General features: G+C 49.5%; 1 protein-coding gene across 1 annotated transcript; it reads left to right on the top strand.

The window, feature by feature from the left end:
• Window positions 1–6630: 6630 nt before the first annotated feature.
• LOC126518278 (uncharacterized) lies at window positions 6631–13059 on the top strand. Its single transcript, XM_050168121.2, has 4 exons — window positions 6631–6995; window positions 9128–9211; window positions 10437–10532; window positions 12028–13059. Exons 1-4 carry the CDS (start codon window positions 6877–6879, stop codon window positions 12479–12481), a joined length of 753 nt encoding a protein of 250 aa, XP_050024078.2. The 5' UTR covers window positions 6631–6876; the 3' UTR covers window positions 12482–13059.
• Window positions 13060–22808: the final 9749 nt, after the last annotated feature.

Raw genomic sequence — 22808 nt, forward strand, 5'->3', positions numbered from 1 at the left:
CTGCGCTGACATGCATTGGCGCGTTGCATCAACCGTGTTGCTGCTGTACAATATAGGGAAATGTGGCGTGTTGCAGACGTTGACTCGTACCGTTGCTGAGTGCACAAAAAATAATGGGAGAAACGTGCCAAGCGTTTTAATGATTGCATTTTGTTTGCTCCGAATTCGCACCTCGGCTGCAGAGATTCTTTGCTAAAATGCTCATTTAATATATCTTCCGTTGGGGCAACACTCATTAATTTCTTTGGACGCTTTCTAGGCAACGACGCATTGCGCTGGATGGCTGTAATATGAGGAAAATGTTCGTACATCAGTCTGCGATTGAGCTTGCTCCATGAATGCACCCAACCAAATTCGCACTGAGTAAACACGGCAAAAGGCCCTTCCAGGTTCCTACCATATAATAATAATAACCATGCTTCTTTTTTCTCGCCTCATGAAGAAGGCAGAAGTGCGAGAGGAGCATTATTTTAAGATGTTATAAGCTAAACGTATGTCAAAAGGGCTCCCCAATCCGTGAATGTGAGACCCATAAGAAACAACAAAAACACTTGCGGCGGCATGTGTCGCCAGCGGCATGCGACGGCAACGAGATAGATTTCTGCAGGACACATGTAGGGTCTGTGAAACGCGCTAATTGTATATAATATTTGCTCAGTCGATGGTTGTACTTCCGGCAAGAATCGTCATTAGTCTTGCAGAGCGTTCTTTTCCCGTGGCCTACTTCCGATATGCGGCTCTGCCGGTTCGATGAGTAATTTGCTCTCAGTCAAAATTTGCGACTGAACACCCGCACAAGTGCTCATCAAGTGGATCAACCATGTGTGCACGCAGGTAACTTATCCTTCGCTTTGTTAATGTGTAAATTGCGAACTTCCCCTCCCTATATAATGTCTGCGTGGGGTCTCGGTTAAAGGTTACTAAAATTCTATAGGTTACAATATAGAGGTTACATGCTGGCAGCAGATCAATGTAACTAATAAGCAGCACCCGTCTCACTCAGTTTCGTCATTGTAACCCTTAGCATGAGCAATATAATGAAAACATCAAAAGGACGGGCGAAGTAACCGTTATTTTATTCGTTACTCACGTTTATAGGTATACTTATAGGTTACCAAGATTAGAGTGTGGAGACAGCTCTTCTAACTTTCCCGTGTCGGGATTTTCCTCTCCAGTATCTGGTGCCTTTAACGCTACAGGCTCAATTTTATTCAGTTCGGGCGTGCTCTGAATATCAGCTTGCTGCACCTCTGACCCTTTTTCATTGTTTGACAACGTCGGTCCCGCAACTACCGCCTTTGCAGCGAGCTCCCGAACCTTCGATCTGGTTAAGGCCTGAACGCTAGCCTCACCAAACAAAAGCCCCTTCTCCCGCAGGAGGTGATCGGACCTGTTCGAAAATAGATACGGGTACTGGGGGGGCAGCATAGATGACACTGCGGCCTCCGTCTCAAGTGCTCCGAAAGGTCCTTCAATAAGCACTTTTGCTACCGGCAGACACACGCTATGAGCTTCCACTGCTTGCTTGATCCATGCGCACTCGCCCGTGAACATATCGGGTTCTACGTAAGAGGGGTGAACTACATCCATTGTAGCTGCGGAATCGCGAAGCACTCGGCACTCTTTCCCGTTCACGAGGAGGTCTCGCATGTAAGGCTCGAGAAGCTTCATGTTCTCGTCAGTGCTGCATAAAGACAAAAACACGACTTTTGTTTTTGTTTCTGGACACTGCGCCGAAAAGTGACCCGGCTTCTGGCACGTATAACAAACGCGCGCTTGCCTCGTCTCGAACCGCTTTCTGCGTTCGGCTTCGGTTGCCGCCGTCTCCTTACGTTCGGTCGGACTGCTTTCACTCGCATCCGAACTACGTGTGTCCCCCTTTGCTCTCATGGGCGTGAACTTTGGCCTCTCAAACTTGGAGCCAAATTCACCCTTTTGACCGTCCTTAGCTCCACGAGCCCGACGCCTCACAAACTCCTCGGCTAGCTCAGCGGCTCGAGCCACCGTACTAACGTCTGGCCTATCCAAGACCCAGTACCGCACGTTCTCAGGTAACCGACTATAAAACTGTTCTAGCCCGAAACACTGCAGAACTTTCTCGTGGTCACCAAACGCTTTCTCTTCTTTGAGCCACTCCTGCATGTTTGACATAAGCCTGTACGCAAACTCTGTATATGACTCACTTCTGCCTTTCTCGTTTTCCCGAAACTTCCGACGGAACGCCTCCGCTGACAGCCGGTACTTTTTTAGCAGACTCGATTTCACTTTGTCGAAATCCTCTGCCTCCTCTCTCTCCAAGCGAGCGACTACGTCGGCCGCCTCGCCGGGTAGCAAAGTGAGCAAGCGCTGTGGCCACGTTTCCCGAGAGAACCCCTGCTTCTCGCACGTTCGCTCAAAGTTAACCAGGAACAAACCAATGTCCTCTCCAAGCTTAAACGGCCGCATCAGGTCAGTCATTTTGAACAATACTCGTTCTCCTGCACCGTGTGCCTGACTTCCATTACGAGCGCGTTCCATCTCTACCTCGAGACGCTTCATTTCCAAAGCGTGTTCGCGCTCTTCTTTTTCTTTCTGTTCTTTTCGTTCACGCTCATCTTTCTCTTTCTGTTCTTTAAGTTCATGCTCATCTTTCTCTTTCTGTTCTTTAAGTTCACGCTCCCTCTCCTCAATGGTCTCAAGGCATTCCGACAGCTCGTCATCCTCAGCTTCTAACTCAAGAATAGCCCTTAGCAGTTCTGGTTTTCTGAGTTTGTCTGAGACATCCAGACCCAACTCTCTTGCAAGCTCCAGCAATTTCGGTTTGCGCAACGACTTCAAATCCATGGCTGCTCTGAATGCTGCTTTCTCTACTGCCTACTATTGTCTTGCCGCAAACTAACCCGGCAGCAACGACAACCACAATTACCAGCTCTGTTTCTGACACTAACAAAAGCCTGGCAAAACTCAGAAGAAGAAAGTCCCGCACTCACCAAACCTCGCAGCCAAGAATTCAGCGCAGTCGTTCCGCTGCAGGCAACCAGTCATCACACAGGGCTCGTTGCACTGCTCCCGGATGGTCGTTGTGCTGCTCAGCATACATTCAACCGCATCTCTTCGCTGCTGGCCTCCGTTGTCGCGATCCCACCGCTGCCACCAGTTATTGGGGACTCGGTGCTGACGCCCGTTATTGCCAATGGGTCGCAAGCCCCAAGGGTAGCGTTGGCCTGGCGGCCTGGGGCACTGGAAGCATCCGAAGGTCCCGGCAAAGCAAGAGTAGACTGGTAACAGAACAACTTGTTTATTCTAACATAGCAAAAGAGCGGCCGGTCAGGTCGACCGAAGTGGAGAGACGGGAGAGCACGTAACTCAACAGTACAAATCGGAGCCTCTCTCCTGGCGTCCGGGGGCAGCTCCTCTTATACTCTCGGCGTCGCGGGCCAGAAGGAAGGTCACGGGATGAGCCCACGCGACGGCGGAGCATGAGCCCACGACGGCGCGCACGGTCGAGCCGAGAGACATGGTGAACCGAGTGCAGTGACGCATCGCCAACCCGCCGACGGACAGACCTGCTGGCTCCTCACTTGGGGAGCTCCGCTCCCCGGCTGCCGCGCTTTCACAAGCGTGGGCACACACACACACACGCACATACGAAGACACGTGGCACTGAAACACGCCTGGACACGCTTGGCGGGGAGGCGTTGCGGCGGCGTCGAACGGGCCAAAATGTCTGCCGCTTTGAGCGAAGCCTCGGCGTCCGTTGCATCCGCGCCGGCATTACCGCGCGTTGTAGGCGAAACGTAACAATGCTTTTTTGCTAGCTCATTAGTTACACTTATTGTTAGTTACTACTAACAGGATGTAGAACTGCAACTCGTCGCTTGAAAGTCTTCGGTAGAATCATTCATGGATGCTAACGTAAAACACCTAAGTGTTTCTTTTTTTTTTCAGACTGCTATTACTGAAGAACCGCGAAGGGCGTCTAAGCCAATGCATGGATGGGTTAAATGCGCCTATTGTAATTCGCGCCGTGCAGATGGCGACAAGAGAGGGAACAGCCATTTGCAGCAAAGAGGCGCACCCTGGTGATGTTTGTAAGAAGCCTAATTCCTGTCGTTAGGTGCACGTAGTCTCGGATTCCATGTCTCGGATTCCATGTCTCGGATTCCATGTCTCGGAACGGCGTCCCCCAAAATCGATGAACCATCCGTCGACGAATTCGCCCTGCGCGTTCGAGCTGAATAGAACGAGTTCCGCGACCTCGTGGCATACGATTGTAGCTCAGCTCATTGATTCAGCTTCGTGTTGCGAGGTGGCGCGGCTGTAGACAAAACTGTTAGCAGTAGCATGCCGCTGTAGTTATGTCCTACACCGGCGGTGTGCTCGCGGACAACTTTGTCCGCAAAGTCAGGCACTTAGATCTCACACGTAGCCGTCGTACTTCTCTCTCCATCGCCCTGTGCTCGTCGCGATCAGCACAAATGGGACGTTGCTCTACTGTCTACCAGTGCTGCCGAACCGATGGATATTTAGTTTTAAACTGTACAAATGTGTAGAACATGCATATCATCTCTATATATTCAAATATGCTTTATCGTACTTAAGAATACATACAAAGCAACTAAATCACATTAACATAAACATTCTGCAATTGAATTTACCATAGAACCCTCTTTCTGTCTCGTTAATTCCAGCATCGCAAGAATCCATCACGTATAATTACTATTTAAACACCTGTCGCGACAAAGAATGCTAATCGCGTAACCGTCGCTACTCAGCTCCGTAGTATGAATGCGCCGTCAACTTTTTTTCGTCCAGTTTATTATTTCTTCAGAAATGCTACATTTCCGTTAAATAAACAACGCCTCATTTGCTGTCCTTGTTGTCATTGTCCTGTTGGCTTCATCCAGTTGTGGCTTACGAAAAACCGGGCCCCTCGGTTTCCCTTCTCCTCGATTACTTTCTAATAATGCAATAATTGCTTCCGAAAGGTACCAATCGGTCACTGCAGTCCATGACATTTTTGTTATGAAGTAAGGGTAATTCTAATCAATTACTTTTTTTTTCTGTAATATGTACAAGCCTGGCCGGAAGAAAAGTCTTCAAGACTGCGTGTGGGATATTGGTATGAGCCCATTCTCGGCCAATGTCGCAGAATGATTCCATTAAGAGGACAAAAGGGGCCTTAAATATAATAAATTGATAGCTTCCCATCGAGAGCGGCCACTTCATGGATAGTAACTGCAGCAGTGTCTTAGCAACGGTACTAGTAATAACGGAGGTTGCTACGGAGTTTCAACTGGGTTGCTGCGATTACTGGATGTATTATGTCGTGGGCCCGTAAGTTTCTTTATACCGAACGTTACCCTGCTACCTTTGACAAGATTTCGAAGACAACAATTGGTCGGTCGCAAAAAAAAGTCGCAGGCCTGCGCGGCACACGCAGCAGACACAGCGTATGCTGGAGGAGCGGGTCCTTAGGGGCTCCAATCATCGGTGCCACGCACCACATGGAGTCTTCGCGGCGAAGTCTGTTGGTGTCGTTTCCACGAGAACGATCTGAACTGTCCGCCCGGCGTCTGTTTCGAACACATGCAGAGTGTTCTTCAAGATTACATTTCATGACTTATGAAATCGCTAGGCGAATTTTGTAAATGACGTGAGGCGTAAAATGCTGTGGAAGGTAGCTCGAAATCGCGCACCACAGGGGGTCTTCGCGGCGAAGTCTCTTCGTGTCGGTTCCACGAGAACGATCTGAACTCTCCGCCCGGCGTCTGTTTCGAATACATGCAGAGTGTTCAAGATTACGTTTCATGACTTATGAAATCGCTAGGCGAATTTTGTAAATGACGTGAGGCGCAAAATGCTATGGAAGGTAGCTCGAAATCGCAAGCGGTCTGAGAGGGAGCAAGCTAAAGACTAGCATAGCTCCCATTCGCGCAAGCCGAAGACGCGGCGCGTTGCAGTGGCATAGCTGACGTCACACTACAGTAGCGTAACCGCATGTCCCATCTATAAGCCGCTTGACATGATGACGGCGTTTATTTAATATTATATTTTGGAGGGTGGTGGTGGTAGAGAGGGGAGGAGTTCCTAAAACATGGTGCTGACGACAAAGAGATGGGAAAATAGAGCTTGGGAAGCAATTAGCCATTACAGAGGACATGTCATATTGTAGCGACTGTGGAAAAAAAGGCAATGGCACAACTGTTAGTCCCAAGAACTCGTCATTGGGAGAACGTGTGCCCAGAATATCAGGTGAGACTCATGCACACCGATAGCGGCGAGCGTGGTCTTCGATCGCCGAAAAATTTGATATGCGGATTAGACGCATCGGCTATTTTAAACATGACTAATTGAACCTTCTAGCGTAATCGCTGGTGCCTGCGTAATTACTGCAATGTACACCACTATTCTCCTCGCGCACACAATCTGATTACACAAGGCCCGGGGACAACATGAACGACCGATAGAACCAGCGACAACATTCGATAAAAGGCCGATACAGAGATGCCCGTCTTGCACGGGGCGATTACTTTGAACATTTCGGTTATAGCCAGGGAAAGCCGGTCTCCGGGAAAGATAGATAAGAACGCGTGGCAATATAGAAGCTGGCCTTGCCATGAGGAGCGCATGCTGACAACGTCCGAAAATTGTGCAGATGGCTGTGGCGCCCTCTGCAAGGCATGGGACAGAGCACCGAGATGCGACTAGTTTCACACCGCTTGCTCTTTTTATCGAAACAGCAGTGATGCTCGCTCGTGTGCCCTTAGCGATAAAACTGGTGTTTTGTGGGCTCGGACGCTTCCTCTAAACCGAATGCTGCTGCATGTTGAATTGTCAACCAGTAACAAACTCGTTGAAGACAGAGCGTGCACTGCTCAGTCGTGGTGAGCAGCAATGGCCGAAGAAAACACCGCAGGTCCGCCGTCTCCGTTGAACGCAGAGAATGACACAGAGCCGAGTACAAGCGACACCGGAACCAAGGAAGCCTCTAACGTTGTGGAAGAGAACTTCAGGTAAGGCCTGCCACTTTTCAAATTTTCGAAGGACTAAGCTCGCTCAAAGTCCACCTGGTACGCAGTCTATAGCATATTCCGATCAGTTTCAACCGAAAGATCTTTATTGGCTGCAAATAGTTTCTAATTTCTTAAGCAGAGAGTGTCTTCAGCGATAAAGGTACCTGTCTCTTTTTTTGTCGGGGCTTGTCAGCGTATACGGGTGTTTAGAAAGTACTGCCATGTACTGTAGATCTTGCGTAAATACTGCTACGTAACTTGTCAACATATCAGAATCATGAGCAGTAAATTAGAAATTAAATATGGCTCGAACAGACTAGAAATATGTTGCAACAGAACTGCTTGTTGGCTTAGTTGGTGCTTGCTAAAAGACATGCTTAGTGTTCAATGAGTGTTCAATTGCGGCAAAAAACATGTCTTTTAACAGACTACAACTTAGACGGCATACACAGCGGTCAACTGCTAAAAGGTTTCGCGCATGCGCAGTAAGCGACGCGTTTAGGGTCGTGGCAAAGCAGATCATTCACGCGTTTCTAGAGTACACAGTCTGGTCAGTCTGATATCCAGTGGTTCGTAGGCGGCAAGAGAATAAAACGAGGAAAAAGATTACATCGTAGTTGTTCTTACCGTTTGAACTCGCGCTTATTGCTGCTTATGTATAGGGCGACGTTTAGCTAATGTAGGAAATCTTGGACAAGTGCGCGAAGTTGGGTGGGTTGGTAAAGCGAACAGATTTTATACTCGTCTTAGCAGAGTGGTCTCATGAAATCGCTGGCTTTTTTTTCTTAGTCTGTATTTCTTCCTCCTGTTTATTATGCGTATTAGTCAGCTGCGCAGACCGAGGCGAATTGCTAGTGGCCAGCGTAGCCCTCTAAGATGATTTTTGACTGTGAAATACTCTTCCCAGCGTCCAGCTGGCTAGTATTTAGTAACGGCACCGGGAAAATTGCAAACACCAGCCAACACGAGACCGCCGCACGTACTAATGCACGCATTTGTACAGTGCCGTCCACTGCTGAGTAGAGCACGCGAACGGCCGGCTTTGCTCTCCAGGACGCCACCTGGCGACGATTAATGGGTCTGAGACAGCGTTCACAGATGCATGCGCGGCCTACTAAACGTGCAAGCTTCCGCGTGTTGCATTTAACCAGAAGAGATGTTCGTAAGCGCCGTTGTTATCTCGAAAAGCCTGTGAGCGCGCTTCATTCGTTGCGAAATGACCGGCGCGCGTTATCAGCCCATACGCTTTATTCTATGACATTTGCCGTGCCGCAAGCGCCATCAGACCGAGCGCAGGCTAGGGAAAACAAAGGCGCTTTTCAACGTCGCTACTCGCCAAAAACAGTTTTGCATGTTTATTAGGCCACGCGAGCTCCTGGGCACGCTATCTCGCATCCAGCTACCGCCGTCAGGTGTCGCCCTGCAGAGCGAAGCCGGCAGCTCGTGCGCTCTACACAGCAGTGGAAGGCACAGTACAGGCACTTTGATAGTCCATACACAATTTGGCGGATGTGCGGCGCTGGCTTAGTCAAAGCTTGCCACCACCCTGAACGCTGGGAGGTGGCGCTATTGATGACGACTATTGTTTATTGACATGACCTTTGAAACGGGGCGGTGAAAAATGGCCACCTAGCCTGCTCGAGTTATTCAAGTATGCCATGCGTGCTTGTCTTTCTTTGGTATTTGTATACATCTTATTCCTTTATCTCTTCCTCAAGACTTTACTACTTACTTGTACCGCTGCCTGTGTGTAACGAATCAGGTCGTATCAATCACTTTCCTGAATTTTTTTCACTAATACTCTCAATGTATTTTGCTTATACCGACTGCTGACCGATTGATGCTTCCGTCCGCTTTAAAGCTCCTAGTGGATGGCCTTTCTGTAGCCATCCGGGCTGCAGGAAGGTGAGCAAAACTTAACTTCATTGCCATAAATTATAACTAACTTGAGCAGCAACGCTGCTTGCTCGTTTGCTGTTAAAATATAAAAATGTCCTTAAACATGCTTACGCAATTAAATTTAAAAAAACTATTTCCGTTTCTGCTACAATGAATAATGCCATCCGCATTACTATTCGAGTACATCACAATGCGTTATCGATAACTTATGTTGATGTGGCTCTATGTACAAGTGCTACCGAAGAGTCAATTAAGGAAGCCGAAGCTTCAGAGCGCCAGCTACCTGAAGAGGTGGGGCCAGTCCAGGCTTCAGAAAGGTGAGCAAAGCTTTCGTTCATAACTCCATTGCCTGAAGTCAGAACTAATTTGAACCGAGAAACTTCTAAATCGATCGCTGTAACATGTAGAAACTTTGCCCTCATGAAAAGGTGCGTTAAAAAAATTTTGCTAGATGAACATGAGGTACAGGCAAAGCTTTTCAGTGAGGGTGGCATCAAATTTTTTTATAATATTACGACACGCGGAGCAAACTCTGAAGACCACTGTGTAGTCTGGCACAGCATGCGCGTCATCCAGCGGGAGTGGAAGGTGGGGGCGCCAGGTTCGTCAGGTTACGGTGGCGCAAGAACCAACCGACCTCATTATAGTCCACCGCCTGCCCCGAGCTGCGGCGCCTTGACGCATGCGCATCTAATGCGAATCTAGGAGTCCCAGGACAATACGAAACTGCGAGCTCGCTACATTGTGCAGGGGTACGCGCCGCCATAGAGTTTCATACAATGTGCGCGCCGCCACCAACACCGCAGGAAGGAAAAAGGTAGGAAGGAGCATAGCGGAACGCCGTTGAAGCCAAGCCTGTCGGCCCAACACGTGATCGGACGCGCAGCAGGTCAGCCGAAACGCTAGTGGACTTATAATGTTCCGGCGGACAGCCCACACACCAGCAGCAAAAGTAGTAGACTCCTGTCCTTGCTACACGACCGAGGCCATTTAACGTAGCGTTGACGACGCGCCCTCTTCACTTCGTCTTCTAGAGTGGAGCTCTTCCGTTCCTGCGTTTAACGTCGGCGTCCCTCGACTTAACCGAGCGAACGCAGAGCGCAGCGGGGGTATGAAACACGGCGATAGCGAAGAGCGTACGACGCGGGAAGCGGAGGAGGGTACGGCGAGAGCGTCGGAAAAAAATCGTAGTGCTGCGCAAGACGGGCTCTGTGCCAACGACCACCACTAGACGCGCGAGAGTAGCGCGCTCGTGTGTGGTCACTGATGGTGCGCGCGTGTGTGTGGGCTGCAGGACAAAGCGCTGCATGAGCGGAGGTCTGTCTGCGGTAGCTGCTGTGAATCGTGCCCATGCGTTACCCACGCGCTGCCTCTCGCGATCTCCCGATTAGGAAGGCGCCTAAGTTCGCTCCGTTTGCAATGTGCCGCACGAGACAACTTGTCCGCGACAGCCGATATATCGCATTGGGGAGTTTCGCATGAGGGAGTATCGTAACCATCGGTTAGTTTTGTTCATTATTTTCTCTTTTTCTTTTTTTGCAGCCAAGCAGACTTGGCGTCTGTGGAGACTCCGAGCACTCCACGCGTAAGCCAGGACCTCAATGTGGTGGCTACAGCGGCTGTGGCGGCCCCGATTGCGTGAGTGCGTTTTGCGCATCCGTATAATTGCTATCGGAATAAAGAAAATGTTTTGTAACAAACGGTTTGTGTTTGCAATTCGCAATGTGGGAAAATGAACGAGGGGTTTATATATATGGAATATATCCGCTTTGTTACTCTAGCGTATTTAAAGGGAGCGTCGAATATTTTTGGGAGGCAGATCGTTAAGAAGTAGTAAAGCACGAGTAATCGAAACAAACTGTGACTGGCTGTATATGTTTGGTAATCAATAATTCTCCGTGAGTAATTAGTCCTTGGCGCGAGAAGTAGAGCGTCTAGCAGTGCATATTATGATACTTCAGGACGTGTCAAGGATCTTTAGTAAGATAAGCCGCAATTTTTTTTTTTTGAATGCCGAAGGTGTTAAATGTATGCAACTACATCATATTAAGTTTGTTTAACGTGAATAGCTAATGTAAACAGTCGAATAAAGGAATTTTTTGTAAAACAAGTTTCCTCTTTAGTGAAGAAGTTTGGTGCTACTAAAGCTGCGAATCTACGCACAATCAGTGGATTTTTTTCGTTGATAACTCATTGTAATGCTTTTATTCTTTTTTCAATATAAGGCATTTGTTAGAAGTTAATAAATGTTCTGAGGGGCAAAAATACCGAGTTACTTTTAGCTGTGTCAGCAAAGACTATTTCCAATGTAGCCGGAGCAGCAACTTTCCCGAGGCTGTTGTAGTTTTGTTGTATAGTTCATGTAGCGGTATCAGTGATTCAATTCAGTGGAAGCGCGTGATTTTCAATACTTCACGAGTCTACGCCTCTCGTTTAAGCTCTGAAAAGGTCAACTTGCTTATGGCAAGATCCATGATGGCGTAGATTTCAGTGTAATATCACTATTCGCATCGTGTACATTCCTCGAGCCGACTGTGTTCCCTGGCCAATTTTAGGAAAAACAGTGCTATTTCCTTTGAAGCAGTCATTAATGCAATGTGAAGGGTAATATGTTCCTATGTAACATGTGTGTTCCTGTGTAACCATTCCATTCCAGTGTAACCGCCAATTTGACTATGATCGGTCAATTCTCAGAGGCAGCATGTCAGAACCCACGCGAAATGCACCTGTTAGACCAAATGAGAAGAAAGGGGGTTAACCGAGGGACACGATTTTTATTGGCCATACCATAAGAAGCCAACAAACACCGACACCAAGGACATCATAGGGGAAATTACTTGTGCCTAATAAATGAAATAAAGAAACGATAAATTAATGGAAATCAAAGTGGATCATCAAACAACTTGTCGCAGGTGGGGAACGATCGCACAACCTTCGCATTACGCTATTACGCATTACGCTGTTGAACCAAAGGAAAATATCATATGCGATCCGGCCAGCGGGTAGCATTTAGTTGCTCGGAATCTCGTTCAGACGACTACGCTGTTGCGTCCATCCACTTCGCTTTCGGTGGAAACGATGTGCCCACAATATTACTCCAAAATACCGAGACCGCTTATCCACCGCCTTCTAGGAAAGCTGATGGAACTGGCCAAGACCACCCAGGAAGCAGGCGTGTCGGCGATGATTGCGGCGAGGTTATCGGCCATTCACACGACCTGGAAACTCCTCCCAGCACGCCGATGGCTGGGGGAGCACGCGTTTGCGAGGGATCTGCTGGGTCTTCGCCTCCGCATGACGTGCGGGTTCTGCGTCGCCGACGACCTACGTGCGAAAGGCTTTACGACTGCGAAGAATGTGCCAAGTCTTACGTTCAAAGGGGGCGGTGCCTCGCCGTTCACCGCCGCAGGTACACGTCTGAATGTCTGTTTGAGTGCCCGGAGTGCGATTCTCACTTCGTCCGCAGAGCAAGCTTAGACAGACATCTCACGCTCGATCATCACAAATGTCGTGTGTGCCCGGCCACGTTCCCGGAAATTTCTGGACTGGCAGCCCACCTTATCGCGCACTCGCTTGATTTTATGTGACCACGTTGCACGTGCGACTGTGATTTCCTTGGCAAACGGCACGTTTGGTAGCCCTTGCGAAGACTCGACATTTGTGGGTCCAAAGAGGTTTCTGGTAGGAATTCTGCGCTTGAAGGAATAAAATATTCAATTCCTTCCGCAAAAAGAGTGAAATGGCATTGCAGAACAATGTGCCAATGGGTGTTACGATGCCCGGGCAAGCTTCCGGATGCAGTGCATGAACTCGTCGATGTTCCAAATGACAAGAATTTAATGAGTTACATGACAAGAAGCTGTTATTACACTTTGCTTTGCCTGCCTCATTCCATGTATACCGCGCTCTGAACAACTGCTAGAATATAAGGTTCCCTGCAAAGTTAACTACGCTGTTCTTTCTTTTATTACTCATGTGCAGCCCAAGAATGCCTGCATAGAAATCATGTGTCACCGCCGAATGAACTTCTTTAGGAATGTTTTTGACGGCTTTCATTCCGAAAGTTTTTATTCTTTTTGTTATTGTTTTCTTATCTGCTAATGAAGTGTGAACCCTTATTATCCGTCGAGTAGAAAAAGGCAATAAATATCTGATGAATTATGAAGTTTATGTTCTTTGTCACGTTGAGTATAGCTCATCTCAGTAAAACATTTGCCAGAAACAGTCTCACGATGACTGTTTACGGTAATGCAGTAACGTAGCGACACAACGTATTGCCACCGTCCTAACAGGTCACGTGTCTTCTGCCTAGTGATGAAGCCGGACTCATCTCTCGCGCTTCTCTCTCTGATCACGCAGCGCTATCTTATCGCGCAACCAATTCACGCGTTGGCCTACGAGAAGAGACCCGTGGCGCGCGAATGCGTCCGAACGCTTGCAATTGTTTCTTCACCGGCCGCACACATCGTGACTCATATTCGGAGACCCAAGCTGGGTCGTTTAAGGGTGGCGAGCCACATACCGAGTCCCTTCGCGGCGCTGCCTGGTAAAGGGCCCGACTGGTGTCCCTGAGGACCCCGCTTGATGTGGCTTCTGTGCCACCCAGCACAGAAGAAATGGCAAATATTTTCCAATGTCAGATTCTGTTGCTCGACGTGGCCCGCCTCCATATCGGCTAGGCGAAATGCAGCCGGGCTCCACTCTCGCACTTCAAACTCGGTGTTTTCAAAACGCGCAGACTTGGTCTAATACATTTCAAGATTTGCAAAATTGCTGCGTGCATTCTGCAAATGATTTGAGGCGTAAGATGCCATAGATGATGGCTCGGAATCGCAAGTGATTTCAGGAAGAGCCAGCTAACGCGTTGCGTAGTACCCGTCTGCACCGCGCGTTGCAATGGCGTAGCAGACTTCAAGCCATGTTGCAGCGTTACCGCATCTCCCATCTATACACCGCTGTTATGACGACGTTTATTGAACTTTTTTTTCCTAAAGTGCTGACGACTACATGATGCGAAATTGGCACTTGTGAAAGAATCCCCCGAATTAAACTAGACCTTCTACTGCCGCCATTAGATATCTGCCGCAACATCGCTCTATTGTGCTTATTCCACAAATATATTTACACTAATAAACGAACTCGATTACAACTGCAAATACCCCACTCTTTCTCGCGCATATTACATAATCAGTTCACTTTCATGCACATATACGGTACAACAAATGCATTTAATTCATCTGCACTACCTCGTGCCATTCGTCTTTGGAATGATCTCCCTGATAACATAGCCTCCATATCTAAGCCTGACACATTCCGCTGCCAGTTACTGACGCTTTGCCCATTTAATACCGTTCACGAATGCCCCATCTAGTGTATTTGATTGCGTATTTTTGCAATGTTGTACATTATTTTAAACACTGTTCCTTTTGCTCTGTTAATGGTAACAAGTGTTCATGTGCCGTCAGACATTGCTTTGAATATTGTATAACACGGCAACCTTTTTTATAGCACTGTTCCTGTTGGAAATGGGTACTTTTTATGTCTTTACTGTTTAAAGTTCCCCCGTTACTTTATGCCCTGCCATAGGGCCTGTAAGGTTCTTTTGAATAAATAAATAAATAAATAAATAAATACAGAGCAGATTTACAAGCCACTCTTGCCAAGAGGAGCGTAAGGTGCGACAAATTTGTCTAGTACTGTGGCGCCCTCTGCGAGACGTGCAACGAAGCACAGTGGTTTTTCCTCGCGTCCCCGTAGCGGAAAACCTAAGCTCAAACTAATTGTTTAGTTCTCACACTTCCTTGGCACCGCATTCTGCTTGTCGTCGATCAGTAACAAAGAAACAAATGGCACAAATGTCATTTCTGTCACAAATGGCAGAAGAAAAAAAATCTGGCCCTCCCTTTCCGTCGAACTCCACCCTGTAGCATCTTGGGAGGCAGTCCCAGGTAAGCCCTCCTGCTTTTAAAATTTGATTTGAAGTCACTCAGAGTCCACCTGGGGTGTAGTCTGTAGCACATTCAGATTCGTTTCGACCGAAATAACTTATTTGCGGCATACAATTTCTGATTCTGTCTGCGTTCATTTTTTTTTTCGCGTAGCGGTACCAGTGTGCGAGTAATTACAAAGTACTGCGATATCTTGCGCAATTGCGGCGACGTAACATGTCAATGCGCTCTCTTGCAGTAACCTCGTAAATTAAATTAAAATAAATCTCTTGCAGTAACCTTAGAAATAAAATAAATTAATGTTCAAATGACCGTCATATATCTAACAGGCTAGAGTTCAGAGTGCGCGCGCGCATCGTGATTCGGCAGGAAAGCAAACTCAAAGTGTGCCCTGTCGGGGTGCAAGCAGGATCTGTGCGCCAACCCAACGGAATGTGTTCTGCCTCCTTCGCCCTATAATACAGGGAAAAAGTTCTAAAGCAGGTATATTGGAACATTTCAGAAACCTTCGTCGTACACTTTCGTCACCTAACCGTCCACGCTTTCAAAGAACCTCACGTGCACTTTCAGACTAGCAGCATTCATTCAGCCAGTCGGCGCCTAGAATACTAAGAAAGCGCAAAAAATCAAAACATAATTGGGGAGAAATACACCCTTCAGGCCTACAGATTATACACACAAGTAAGCTTTACACGTGGTCGTTTTCCTGAAATCATTTATTGCTAGTCAGAGCACCTGCGCCCGCGTCAACGGGTCAAATTACTTTTCTCTTGCGTGCAGACTCGCGCAGCTCAATGACCGTTTTTGCTTAGGCCAAGGATTGATCCGTTGCCGATGTTGCATTACTGTCAAACCTGCAGAAAGGAAGTTGAACACTTGTTTGCGAGTGTACTTGTTCACCTCATTAACACACAGAATTTGTTTCGAGCAGTACTGAAAGGTAACATGGCCGTGCGTGGAAGACGGCATCAAGCCCAACTTGGGCCAATACGCGGTGACCGCTATCGGATGCAAAGCGGAAGGAGAGCTTGTGTTGACATATGAGGTGGCACTGTCAAATCGCTTTGTTTCTGCAGTGCGACTTTGTTTCTGCACATCGAGAGATACGGGCCGCGCGTCGGATTCTCAGAGCGAGACGGCGGCAAACGCGCGTGCCCGTCACGTGACTGCCTCACCGACGACCACCCGTCTCACCCCGAGGCGTAGAGCCGCGGTATCTGCTCCATCGAGGCGTTCTAGTGACGTGGCGTCGCGGCGATGTCCTCTCCCCTGGCCCAACACTTGGCGCGTTAAGGGGGCAGCAGCTGTTCCGACTCGCCGGCTCTGCGCCCGCGAGACGCGCTCGGGGTGTGTCAACGGAGCCAGTGGAAATTCATGGGCCGTTTGGCTGCTACAGACGCCGGCTTTTTCGCTCTTAAATCGCCGCAACTATTTGGAACATGATATCACACGGAATGAAGATTTAGAGCAGTCCTTTTTTAAGAGTTCGTTGAAGTGCAACCCGAACTTTGGCGTCAGCACCGTAGAAGTATTTCGACAATATGCGCAATATACAGCCCAGACGGGTCACTGCTCAAACTAAATGCCGTTAGAATATATTAATGCATAAAATGGTGTACAGGGGTAGCAACCATTGCACTTAAGCACGTGTAGGTACCTTTCAGAGTTTCGCCGTTTAGACACGAAATAAAACCCTTTAACTAAACTGGTAGCTGGTTCTGCAAAATTGATAGTCCTGGATTTCAGTGTTTGGACATTTTTTTGACAAAGCTATGAAATCAGAGTAATGTTTCGCATGGCTATCCAAGTCTCGTGTGTGCGTACTTGTGTGCGTGCCTGCTTCCGTGCGTATATATACATATATATATATATATATATATATATATATATTGCCAATTTTCAAATAATTTGTTGAAGTTATTGCATGTGTTGTACCCTCCCTTTGTGGTTGTTTTTTGTGCTTCACTTGAAGTATAGCTTGTGCTTCACTTGCAACGACAAGGCTGGATTTCTATCCTTCTCCAGATAACCCTTAATTGCAAACAATCTCGTTCACAGAACTATACTATTGCGCTTATTGCTTTGTTTTTATTTTTAATGTGTTGCAACTTGTCTTTAGCTCTTTAGTTCATTGATTTACTAAATTGTCTTTAGCAGCATTACGAATAGCAGAGCTATTGTCCTCCCCCTTCGGAAGGCTGTTGAAGCAAGCAAAGACGAAGAAAACGGACAACGTGTCTGTGATAGGTCTGGCAAGGTATTCGGCCGCCCGCCTGACCAGGAAAGGCTTTTCGGCATGCAGACGGGCGAGAGACAGTTCGTATGCTAAGAATCTGGCAGAAATTCCTGCAGGCCTCTCAGCACGCAGATGGCCGAGAGACCATTCGTATGCGAAGGATCTGGCAGAGATTCCGGCAGGCCTATCGTCATGCTAACGGGCGAGGACTATTCGTATGCAAAGGACCTGGTAGAAGTTCCGGCAGGCCTATCGTCATGCTAACGGGCGAGGACTATTCGTATGCAAAGGACCTGGTAGAAGTTCCGGCAGGCCTATCGCACGCAGACGGGTGAGAGACCATTCGTATGCGAAGGATCTGGCAGATATTTCGGCAGGCCTATCGGCACGCTAACGGGCGAGGACTGTTTGTATGTATAGGATCTGGCAGAAATTAGGGCAGGCATTTCAGCACGCTAACCGGCGAGGACTATTCGTATGCAAATGATCTGGCAGAAATTCCGGCAGGCCTATCAGCACGCTGACGGGCGAGAGAATATTCCTATGCGAAGGATCTGGCACAAATTCTGGCAGGTCTTTCGGCGCGCAGACGGGTGAGAGACCATTCGTATGCAAAGGATCTGGCACAAATTCCGGCAGGTCTTTCGGCGCGCAGACGGGTGAGAGACCATTCGTACGCAAAGGATCTGGCACAAATTCCGGCAGGTCTTTCGGCGCGCAGACGGGTGAGAGACCATTCGTATGCGAAGGATCTGGCAGAAATTCCGGCAGGTCTTTCGGCGCGCACACGGGTGAGAGACTATTCGTATGCAAGGGATCTGGCACAAATTCCGGCAGGTCATTCGGCGCGCAGACGGGCGAGAGACCATTCGTATGCAAGGGATCTGGCACAAATTCCGGCAGGTCTTTCGGCGCGCAGACGGGCGAGAGACCATTCGTATGCAAGGGATCTGGCAGAAATTCCGGCAGGTCTTTCGGCGCGCAGACGGGCGAGAGACCATTCGTATGCAAAGGATCTGGCACAAATTCCGGCAGGTCTTTCGGCGCGCAGACGGGCGAGCGACCATTCGTATGCAAGGGATCTGGCAGAAATTCCGGCAGGTATTTCGGCGCGCAGACGGGTGAGAGACCATTCGTGTGCAAAGGATCTGGCACAAATTCCGGCAGGTCTTTCGGCGCGCAGACGGGCGAGAGACCATTCGTATGCAGGGGATCTGGCAGAAATTCCGGCAGGTCTTTCGGCGCGCAGACGGGCGAGAGACCATTCGTATGCAAGGGATCTGGCAGAAATTCCGGCAGGTCTTTCGGCGCGCAGACGGGTGAGAGACCATTCGTATGCAAAGGATCTGGCACAAAATCCGGCAGGTCTTTCGGCGCGCAGACGGGCGAGAGACCATTCGTATGCAAGGGATCTGGCAGAAATTCCGGCAGGTCTATCGGCGCGCAGACGGGCGAGAGACCATTCGTATGCAAGGGATCTGGCAGAAATTCCGGCAGGCCTTTCGGCGCGCAGACGGGTGAGAGACCATTCGTATGCAAAGGATCTGGCACAAATTCCGGCAGGTCTTTCGGCGCGCAGACGGGCGAGAGACCATTCGTATGCAAGGGATCTGGCACAAATTCCGGCAGGTCTTTCGGCGCGCAGACGGGCGAGAGACCATTCGTATGCAAGGGATCTGGCACAAATTCCGGCAGGTCTTTCGGCGCGCAGACGGGCGAGAGACCATTCGTATGCAAGGGATCTGGCACAAATTCCGGCAGGTCTTTCGGCGCGCAGACGGGCGAGAGACCATTCGTATGCAAGGGATCTGGCACAAATTCCGGCAGGTCTTTCGGCGCGCAGACGGGCGAGAGACCATTCGTATGCAAGGGATCTGGCACAAATTCCGGCAGGTCTTTCGGCGCGCAGACGGGCGAGAGACCATTCGTATGCAAGGGATCTGGCACAAATTCCGGCAGGTCTTTCGGCGCGCAGACGGGCGAGAGACCATTCGTATGCAAGGGATCTGGCACAAATTCCGGCAGGTCTTTCGGCGCGCAGACGGGCGAGAGACCATTCGTATGCAAGGGATCTGGCACAAATTCCGGCAGGTCTTTCGGCGCGCAGACGGGTGAGAGACCATTCGTATGCAAAGGATCTGGCACAAATTCCGGCAGGTCTTTCGGCGCGCAGACGGGCGAGAGACCATTCGTATGCAAGGGATCTGGCACAAATTCCGGCAGGTCTTTCGGCGCGCAGACGGGCGAGAGACCATTCGTATGCAGGGGATCTGGCAGAAATTCCGGCAGGTCTTTCGGCGCGCAGACGGGCGAGAGACCATTCGTATGCAAGGGATCTGGCACAAATTCCGGCAGGTCTTTCGGCGCGCAGACGGGCGAGAGACCATTCGTATGCAAGGGATCTGGCACAAATTCCGGCAGGTCTTTCGGCGCGCAGACGGGCGAGAGACCATTCGTATGCAAGGGATCTGGCACAAATTCCGGCAGGTCTTTCGGCGCGCAGACGGGCGAGAGACCATTCGTATGCAAGGGATCTGGCACAAATTCCGGCAGGTCTTTCGGCGCGCAGACGGGCGAGAGACCATTCGTATGCAAGGGATCTGGCACAAATTCCGGCAGGTCTTTCGGCGCGCAGACGGGCGAGAGACCATTCGTATGCAAGGGTTCTGGCACAAATTCCGGCAGGTCTTTCGGCGCGCAGACGGGCGAGAGACCATTCGTATGCAAGGGATCTGGCACAAATTCCGGCAGGTCTTTCGGCGCGCAGACGGGCGAGAGACCATTCGTATGCAAGGGATCTGGCACAAATTCCGGCAGGTCTTTCGGCGCGCAGACGGGTGAGAGACCATTCGTATGCAAAGGATCTGGCACAAATTCCGGCAGGTCTTTCGGCGCGCAGACGGGCGAGAGACCATTCGTATGCAAGGGATCTGGCACAAATTCCGGCAGGTCTTTCGGCGCGCAGACGGGCGAGAGACCATTCGTATGCAAGGGATCTGGCACAAATTCCGGCAGGTCTTTCGGCGCGCAGACGGGCGAGAGACCATTCGTATGCAAAGGATCTGGCACAAATTCCGGCAGGTCTTTCGGCGCGCAGACGGGCGAGAGACCATTCGTATGCAAGGGATCTGGCACAAATTCCGGCAGGTCTTTCGGCGCGCAGACGGGCGAGAGACCATTCGTATGCAAGGGATCTGGCACAAATTCCGGCAGGTCTTTCGGCGCGCAGACGGGCGAGAGACCATTCGTATGCAAGGGATCTGGCACAAATTCCGGCAGGTCTTTCGGCGCGCAGACGGGCGAGAGACCATTCGTATGCAAGGGATCTGGCACAAATTCCGGCAGGTCTTTCGGCGCGCAGACGGGCGAGAGACCATTCGTATGCAAGGGATCTGGCACAAATTCCGACAGGTCTTTCGGCGCGCAGACGGGTGAGAGACCATTCGTATGCAAAGGATCTGGCACAAATTCCGGCAGGTCTTTCGGCGCGCAGACGGGCGAGAGACCATTCGTATGCAAGGGATCTGGCACAAATTCCGGCAGGTCTTTCGGCGCGCAGACGGGCGAGAGACCATTCGTATGCAAGGGATCTGGCACAAATTCCGGCAGGTCTTTCGGCGCGCAGACGGGCGAGAGACCATTCGTATGCAAAGGATCTGGCACAAATTCCGGCACGTCTTTCGGCGCGCAGACGGGCGAGAGACCATTCGTATGCAAGGGATCTGGCACAAATTCCGGCAGGTCTTTCGGCGCGCAGACGGGTGAGAGACCATTCGTATGCAAAGGATCTGGCACAAATTCCGGCAGGTCTTTCGGCGCGCAGACGGGCGAGAGACCATTCGTATGCAAGGGATCTGGCACAAATTCCGGCAGGTCTTTCGGCGCGCAGACGGGCGAGAGACCATTCGTATGCAAGGGATCTGGCACAAATTCCGGCAGGTCTTTCGGCGCGCAGACGGGCGAGAGACCATTCGTATGCAAGGGATCTGGCACAAATTCCGGCAGGTCTTTCGGCGCGCAGACGGGCGAGAGACCATTCGTATGCAAGGGATCTGGCAGAAATTCCGGCAGGTCTTTCGGCGCGCAGACGGGTGAGAGACCATTCGTATGCAAAGGATCTGGCACAAATTCCGGCAGGTCTTTCGGCGCGCAGACGGGCGAGAGACCATTCGTATGCAAGGGATCTGGCACAAATTCCGGCAGGTCTTTCGGCGCGCAGACGGGCGAGAGACCATTCGTATGCAAGGGATCTGGCACAAATTCCGGCAGGTCTTTCGGCGCGCAGACGGGCGAGAGACCATTCGTATGCAAGGGATCTGGCACAAATTCCGGCAGGTCTTTCGGCGCGCAGACGGGCGAGAGACCATTCGTATGCAAGGGATCTGGCACAAATTCCGGCAGGTCTTTCGGCGCGCAGACGGGCGAGAGACCATTCGTATGCAAGGGATCTGGCACAAATTCCGGCAGGTCTTTCGGCGCGCAGACGGGCGAGAGACCATTCGTATGCAAGGGATCTGGCACAAATTCCGGCAGGTCTTTCGGCGCGCAGACGGGCGAGAGACCATTCGTATGCAAGGGATCTGGCACAAATTCCGACAGGTCTTTCGGCGCGCAGACGGGCGAGAAACCATAGCTGCATAAGAACCATTTGTCGTCGGTGTGTGAACTTTTAAACTTTTTTTGTGCTGGGCATTTGATTACCGCTTGTATTCTTGTTTTTTTTCTCCTTTTGTTAGCCGGGCGGAAAAAGGCAATGGATATTTTATGAAGGAGGGAGTGCCTGTCCTTGTTTCACTTCAGATCGCTTATCTCATAAATACATCAAAGCTAATTCCTTCTTGATTATTCAAATATTGCTACATTGTTCGACAGTAACTAGAGCTTACCAAAGCATAAATGATATTCGCAATAATAAGTACAACATGAGCGCTCACAGATTATATTAATGCCGGCGTGGCAGAGAGCGGAATATGACTGATTACTCGGCTGAAGAGGAAGCTTTAGCTCCGGCCCTACCCCGATGCCGCCTATTCAAATATATGTAAAACCCAGAAGCGCTTTTCTGAGGTTACCACTGGGTCAATTCTAATGAAGTTTGCTGCATTTGAGAGAGATTTAAATTTTAGTAACTGTTGGAAGCGCAATTCATATTTCGACCTGAATGTATCAAATGGAGTTTTCAGAAGTTCGTAAGTTTGCAAAAAATAGAAGCACGAAGGTAACAAATTCGTAGCTCTGCACAGAGAACACATATCGCAGTTCTGTAAACTCCATCCATTAGAGCGTTCAAAGCGGTCAAATTTGATGTCAGTGTTTAGGTTACTTTGATTTGTAATTCTTAACAAGGGTCTTGTACAGGTTTTACTCGGAAATGGTCTATTTGAAGGCCAAGTATAATACAGATGTTTTGTCTGCTTTAGACGCGCTGTTAGGTGCAATTTACATAATTGTGGTTCCGTTTTTCGTTGCCGAGTTAGACAGTTCTAAATTTGATAGTTGAGTCTTCTGGAAATTTTCGATTTTCATGAATTCTTTTTTCAACGAAATATCAAGCTAGATCAGGAATTCGCAACCAACAGCAACTGGTTTCTACCTTTTTCTTTAAAATGTAACAAGCCTCATCAAATTTGGTGCTTTGGGTGCCAAGAAAACTATTTCTCCTTTCCCATGTGTTTGTATAGGAGGCCTCGAGCTAAAGCTTCCTTTGAGATTCTCGCTTAACCAAGTCAC

Source organism: Dermacentor andersoni, unplaced genomic scaffold (genome assembly GCF_023375885.2).
Source record: "Dermacentor andersoni unplaced genomic scaffold, qqDerAnde1_hic_scaffold ctg00000041.1, whole genome shotgun sequence".
Taxonomy (NCBI): domain Eukaryota; kingdom Metazoa; phylum Arthropoda; class Arachnida; order Ixodida; family Ixodidae; genus Dermacentor; species Dermacentor andersoni.